The sequence below is a fragment of the Volvox carteri genome (genome assembly GCF_000143455.1).
Source record: "Volvox carteri f. nagariensis unplaced genomic scaffold VOLCAscaffold_59, whole genome shotgun sequence".
In the NCBI taxonomy this organism is placed as follows: domain Eukaryota; kingdom Viridiplantae; phylum Chlorophyta; class Chlorophyceae; order Chlamydomonadales; family Volvocaceae; genus Volvox; species Volvox carteri.
This window is the reverse complement of record NW_003307602.1, coordinates 745,835-752,731: the sequence shown is the minus strand read 5'-3', so window position 1 is coordinate 752,731 and position 6,897 is coordinate 745,835. Positions and strand designations below refer to the sequence as shown.

Here is a 6,897-nt window from a genome sequence, read left to right as displayed (position 1 = left end):
TGGAGATCTTCATTCCCCGCTCGAAGACAGATCAGCTCATGCGGGGCCACTGGGTAGTCATCACACGCTCTGGTGGCCCATGCTGTCCAGTCGGTCTTACCGAGCGTTTGCTGGAGCTAGGTGGCTACCGCAGACAGCCAGTATCAGTAGATGAAGATGTAGGACCGCTCCTCCGACCGGTTCAATGGACACAACGTGGCGGGTACCTCTCGGGTCCTCTGACCGGTACACGAGAAGCTCCAGTGCATTCGCTGTCCTACGCGGCTTTCCGCACACGACTGCTAAAAATGGTACCCTTGGCTGGCATCAAGAGAAACATTACGGCACACTCCATGCGTATAGGCGGGAACAGCACGGCAGCGGACCGTGGAGTGCCGGCGGAACTGCGCAAGGCTCACGGCCGTTGGCGCACGGACGCCATGGTACAGCACTACACGCGGCGCGACACTGCAGCCAAACTCGAAGTCTCCCGCCGCCTAGGCCTCGCCGGTGAGTGGGTATCTCTTCGGTCTGCAGTGTAAGGGCCCTTGGCAGCCTGTCTCCCGGTTTTCCGCCTCTATCATTCCTCGCACTGTCAGCCAGCATGTTCGAGTCGACATAGCCATGAGAATACGGTTAAGGGAGACAGGAGCACAGAATTGTTGACTTAGATACGACGGAGCGAAGCGATCGGAGTCTCTAAGTCTGGTTCTGTGCGACTGTCGTACAACCGTATTGGAATGGCGAGTACTAATTGCTTCAGCTCTTTCGTTTCAGGCATTCTGCCTTTCACTCAGTAGAGCTTCAGCTTGTAGCTGACAGCTTCCCGCCCACCTTCCCCCTTCGCTTCGGGGTCGATATCTCTTCGTTCACCCCTCCCCTCTTTTTTCCTTCTTCACTGACCAGTTTCAGGCACCTCCGCACCGGGCTCGGCTAGCGGCGGACAGGTAGACGATGCCCGCTGAGGAGTGGCTTGTCAGCAGGCGGGCCGACAGCAGAGACTTGAGCCGTTCTGGCTGCAGTTGGGTCGTTTTAGCCTTGATGAGTGGTCTCGGGAGTCCGTGGAGAGGGCGCTCTTCGCTTCGGTTCAGTCGGTCTCCGGGTCGGGCTTTAGCACGTTAGGGTCGCCGTTTTTGTGTTTGGTAGTGGTGGTCGTTGGGCGTCCTTTGGCCTAGCGTCTCGTGTTGTCTGTCGCGCGCGCGCGTTTTTTCCCTGGGGGTGTGTGTGTTGTTGGCCGCGCGGTACCGGTGCGGTGGCCGTAGGGGCCGCTTTCGCGCGGCCATTCGGTTGGCTTGAGTTGTGTTCTACTGCAGTGTAAGGGCCCTTGGCAGCCTGTCTCCCGGTTTTCCGCCTCTATCATTCCTCGCACTGTCAGCCAGCATGTTCGAGTCGACATAGCCATGAGAATATGGTTAAGGGAGACAGGAGCACAGAACTAACGGTTCGGAAGACCATGACCACGCATGGTATGCAGTGTACCAACGATGCGCGTGACAGACTCGTCCAGAACCACTGCGGTAGAAGCCGTGGACTTGGCAGTTCAGCATGCTAAAAGTCGGAAAGGCATGTAGCTACCAAAGCCACCAGAATCTTCGCAAACACAACAATGCTCATAGGTACATATTAACGGCCAAAAGCTAATGCAGGTCGGTATATCAGGAAGACCACGTGCATCCTGGATTCCCGATATGTGGCGGGTGCAGGTAGAGGCAGCGCGGCTCGCATGTAGTAGCAATCTTTATGCAGCATTCTTAACACCTGAGGTAGCTTCACGCGCAAGTTTGCAAAGGCTATCTGCAAAACCTAGGTTTGGAACTCGCCACCAGCGCCTCGGTGTGCTAGCGGGAAAGGGCGTGCGTCCTGTCTACCGTAGTGCTACTTATAGTTCGTGCTACAATAATTCGGGAGGCACTACGAATATGTAGCACGTACAAATTCTAAGGTATCCCAAGGGACCGCAGCCCCGAAATATCGTACCCTCCGAAGCCGGTCGATCAAACTTCGCAAAAACTAGGATTTCAAGGCGGAAATCAGCTCTTAAAGACATAAAATATAGTCATAAACGTAGGACATGAACAACGCTGGAAAACGTGCAAGACAGGCAACCCTGCTTCCAGGGATGCGACCGTATTCCATATTAATACGCCAGCTAATACGCCCGTATTAATACGCCGAATACGCCAGCCAGTTGGGGCTGTTTATGCGTTGGCGTATTGTTGGCGTATTGTCGGCGTATTGTTTGTCGTTGGGTTGTCGTACAGTCTGAAAACTCGCCGATTTTGAGAAATATCGTGCTATTGACATTCCCGAGTCATTGGTGTAATTAGTTGATACTTAGGATTAGGTTTTAGGGTTTGCTTATCACTGGGTTTGCAACATACCTTGTTGTAATAACAACCCGCGAAATGGAAAACGTGCGCGAAGCAAAACGCGCTAAACCGGGACCTAAGCCTAGTGCTGTGTTGGATTATTTCGAAGAAGTCGGTGACTATAGCTCTAGCTCCAAGCGCTATGCTCGCAAGTGCAAGTTCAGGTGCCCGGGGCTGCAGGCTTCAGCACCAGCGGCTTCCCCCAGGCGCCCGTGGCTGCTGGCTTTGGCACCGGCGGAACCCCCTAGGTGCCCGGGGCTGCAGGCTTCAGCACCAGCGGCTTGCCCCAGGCGCCCGTGGCTGCTGGCTTTGGCACCGGTGGAATCCCCCAGGTGCCCGGGGCTGCAGGCTTCAGCACCAGCGGCTTCCCCCAGGCGCCCGTGGCTGCTGGCTTTGGCACCGGCAGAATCCCCCAGGTGCCCGGGGCTGCAGTCTTCGACACCAGCGGAATCTCCCAGGCTGATAGTGGGACAAGTTGCTATCCCCTGACGTCCGAAGTTACTGGCTTTGGGGATGGAGCTGTCCATGGCGGATTCACCCAGGCGGCCGCTTACATTCCTGTTAACGGTCCCAGCCCACCTCCAGTCACAGAGGAGGATGCGGATCCTGACTGGAACCCGCTGGATCTGGAGGAGTACCTGAACACCATCTACATGGAGGAGGAGCAGCAGCGGGCGCCATTGATGGGGGAGGCAAGCATGATGGGCATGCCGGTCATCGAGGCAGAGAACCGGGCATCAATGAGCACGGTTGAGGCATTGCTGCGGACCACTTTCCCCTGGTTCGACTGGACCAAGCAGCCGCTGGAGCTCAACCCTGGCCAGAAGGCGATGTCGTTCACCGTGGGGGAGTGAGGAGGCTTTAGGGGGGTGTGGTCTGTCGTCTGTGGTGTTGGCCTGACACCCAAGCTATCTCTATTTGGGCTGTAGTATTTGTGATAATCACGGTTTGTTAGGAATGCTAGAATGCAGACGCGAATGTGTGCGCACATGGCTCGATGGCTGTCCAGGTCTGGCTGTTGCCCAAATTCATATTTTATCTTGTGAGAGATCGTTTTCCAAACACTAAAGCAATACGCCTTTCATTGTAAAAGCGAAAAACATGAATTCCCTGACGGAATAGCGCAAAAGGAATACGCCACGAGTATTGTAATACGGCATGGCGTGAACCCCGGCGTATTGATACGCCATACGCCTGGCGTATTAATTTGAGGTACCATTAATACGCCAGATGGCCAAAACGAATACGGTCGCATCCCTGCCTGCTTCAATGCGGGATGAAACCGCTAGCACCAAACGCTCCGGTGAGCGACCGAGCTGGATTTGCACCAGTTAGGCTTGATGATGCTGTTGTCGAGGCCCAGCGTGAGCGAATGGAGCACGAGGAGGTTGCTAGGCGCGAGCGCAATGCGGTCAATGCTACGGCAGCCGTTCCTGTTTGGTGCATCCAGCTGCGTCGTAATGCCTTTTACGTCGGGGTTTCAGCCACATAAAGACACAGTAGCAACCACCCAAACACTGTATTGGCCCGACCGGTTGGTTATTAGGTCGTTGCAGTGTACGGGCCGAAACCTTACTGCCACTGCCGAAATAGTTTCCGTTTTTTGGACCCTTCTGCGAAACCTGCCGGAACCTGCCGAAACCTGCCGAAACCCTGAAAATGCTGTATTTTATGACGTCCATGGTATGCAAACGTTGTTCGTGGGCCCTATGTGCCTTTGCGCCTCATGGGACCTGCTCATGTGTGTCCGAAGGCACTCCGGGGCACCATAATGTTACTAATCTGCGATTAAAGCTTGAATTCACTGACATTTTTCTTATGTAACTGGCGTCTGATGTTGGGATGCGCAAAGGGAAACTTTTACATGAAGCTGCTGGTGGTTGGGGGCCGCTGAACCAGGTTGAAGATCTGCCCTCCATACCACTGCTCACAGCCATCTTGGGTGCCACATGCTGGGCCCCATTCTCTAAATCTGCCTGTCGCTCCGTGCTCAAACCACCTGATACCGCACAATGTCCTAGTCGACACTAACCTTGTACCAGATCCGGCATGCCACCGCACAGAACTGGTACCTAACCAAAGATAACCCTCAAACATCTAATACTGGCATACACACATGCAAGCAAGCTCCAGGGCTTATAATACAAAATGTACAGCTATTTACATTGGGTATGAACCCAGATTCCGTTGCCAGCCACCGCCAGCCACCGCTGGTACCTAACCAAAAATAACCCTCAAACATCTAATACTGGCATACACACATGCAAGCAAGCTCCAGGGCTTATAATACAAAATGTACAGCTATTTACATTGGGTATGAACCCAGATTCCGTTGCCAGCCACCGCCAGCCACCGCTGGTACCTAACCAAAGATAACCCTCAAACATCTAATACTGGCATACACACATGCAAGCAAGCTCCAGGGCTTATAATACAAAATGTACAGCTATTTACATTGGGTATGAACCCAGATTCCGTTGCCAGCCACCGCCAGTCACCGCTGGTACCTAACCAAAGATAACCCTCAAACATCTAATACTGGCATACACACATGCAAGCAAGCTCCAGGGCTTATAATACAAAATGTACAGCTATTTACATTGGGTATGAACCCAGATTCCGTTGCCAGCCACCGCCAGTCACCGCTGGTACCTAACCAAAGATAACCCTCAAACATCTAATACTGGCATACACACATGCAAGCCGCGCGAGGGGGGCGCTGGCAGCTGTGTTGGCGCGAGCGGGTCGAGGGACTCATCGATGCCATAGATGGCCTCCATCATCAGGGCCGAGAACATGCTGCCCTGGTTGCGGAGCAGCTGCACCTCCGCCGCCATGTCCGCCTGAACCGCCTGGCCAATGGCACCGAGGTGCGCAATCACGTCCTCTGCGGTGGCAGACTCATCCTCGCCGTCCCAGAAGTCAGCGTTGATCTCCGAGCCGCCAGTCGCCGGAGGTGCTGGCTGGCCTGCCGCCTTGACTGCCGTCCTGGTAACTCGCCTGTTAGCTGCGGCCTGCGGCTCCAGGCCCTGACCCGGTTGAGTGGCGGATGAGCCCGGACCCACGTTCACGGTCTGGGGGTTGGCAGCGGGCTGGCCAGGGGTGACCGGCTCCTTGATGTCGAGGTTGGAGATGGTGGGGACCTCCAAGGCCGACGCCTTCGCGTTGTTGGCGGACTTGTCGCTGGCCTGGCTGTCATACCACGTCTTGATCGTGGTCATCTTCTTGACGGTCTCGTCCTTGAACCTGTTGGACCGCTTGTCCTGGAACCAGCCCATGATGCTGAATGTGCGCTCCATGCTGGCCGCATGCGGGACAATGTCCAGGATGGTCAGGGCAACCTGGGCGATCATGTCCGCGGAGGGCAGGGGCAGCATCGAAAGCCACCACAGGCGGAGGTCATCGAAGGAGCTGCCGTTGGGGGGCAGGTCGAACGGCTCCTGACGTGCGTTGTACACAACCAGCTGGGACACCAGGCGGTCGTTGCTCTGCTGGCCGTGGCCGTGGCGCTTAGAGATTTCGATGGCCTGCTTGAACAGTGGCTTCACGGAGGCCTTCGGGTCGATCAGCCCGCGGTACCGCGGGTCCAGGAACAGGGCCAGGCGGCACAGGGGCCAGTCCATCTCGCGCACCCGCAGGTTGAACGCGCTGCACACGTGCATGGCGACGTCTGCAGCAGAGGGAAGATTAGAAACAGGGTTTTACGGTTTAGAGTTATGTTAAACAGTCCAACATCAAACTGTTGTATCTTACTAAACCACAACTGGATGGTGGCGTCGGAAGACACCGATTTGGAAGAGTTTCACCCGCTTAAATAGCGGAGGATGCGGCCATCCCATGAATCGTACAGCCAATTCCGAAATGGCGCGGTCCAGTCCGGAATGGCGTACCGTTGATCCATGCTTCCAATCGATGACGGGGCTCCGCGAGCCAGGGACCAGCGTCCCAGTCGTAGCCTGTGCTACGACCCCCGCCCATACTTCTGCAAGTATGGACTTCCGCCTGAGGCGGCGTTTACTTGTTGGCATCCATGACAGCTTCCCGCTCGCCGTCTGACCCAGAGGTCGGAGCCATAAAGATCTGACAGAAAAGCGGCAAAATAGGCAGTTGGAATTCAGTTAGTTCCAGCGAACTTGTCCAGTAACCGCGCCAAGCGAGAAAGGAAAAATTAGACAGAAAATGTATCAGTTTGGACCCAGATTTAAGAAGCGGAATACAACAACTATCCCCCCTCTAGATGCAGCGTCCTCGATGCATGGCAAGAAACTGGCAGAGCAAAAATCGGGCCAAAAACGCGCGGGAGTTAAAACACTTACCTTTAACCCGCAAATCTTACCTTGCCCGTGCTCGTTGCCGTGCTTCTTCCAGCAGAGGTTTTAGGTCAGGGGTAAAGTTAGCTTCTGGTTCCCAACTGTTGTGCTCAGCCGAGTACCCAACCCACTGACAAGATACTCGTGCACAGTGCGCTTACGGCGGCGGTTTCTGCCTACTTTTCGGGAACGGTAATCCAGTATCCGTTCAACCGCATAAAAGTCTGTTTGCCTGAAAG

The 6,897-nt window shown here is 55.0% G+C and overlaps 3 protein-coding genes across 3 annotated transcripts in view; 2 read left to right on the top strand and 1 right to left on the bottom strand.

The window, feature by feature from the left end:
• Positions 1-1,531, top strand: part of VOLCADRAFT_97306 (uncharacterized protein) — a gene marked incomplete at both ends in the record, with an annotated part of 5,410 nt that extends 3,879 nt beyond the window's left edge. Inside the window, 3 exons of the mRNA XM_002956291.1 lie at positions 91-489; positions 886-926; positions 1,355-1,531. Coding sequence (XP_002956337.1) covers positions 91-489; positions 886-926; positions 1,355-1,531 — 617 coding nt within the window. The remainder of the gene's footprint in view (positions 1-90; positions 490-885; positions 927-1,354) is intronic.
• Positions 1,532-2,384: 853 nt separating this feature from the next.
• VOLCADRAFT_97305 (uncharacterized protein) lies at positions 2,385-3,202 on the top strand (the record flags this gene model as incomplete). The annotated part of the gene is made up of 2 exons (XM_002956290.1): positions 2,385-2,666; positions 2,765-3,202. The coding sequence occupies 2 exons, from the start codon at positions 2,385-2,387 to the stop codon at positions 3,200-3,202; spliced, it is 720 nt and encodes a 239-aa protein (XP_002956336.1).
• A 1,815-nt stretch (positions 3,203-5,017) lies between these two features.
• Positions 5,018-6,326, bottom strand: VOLCADRAFT_97304 (uncharacterized protein; the record flags this gene model as incomplete). Its single annotated transcript, XM_002956240.1, has 2 exons — positions 5,018-6,018; positions 6,239-6,326. The coding sequence occupies 2 exons, from the start codon at positions 6,324-6,326 to the stop codon at positions 5,018-5,020; spliced, it is 1,089 nt and encodes a 362-aa protein (XP_002956286.1).
• Between the last annotated feature and the right edge of the window lie 571 nt (positions 6,327-6,897).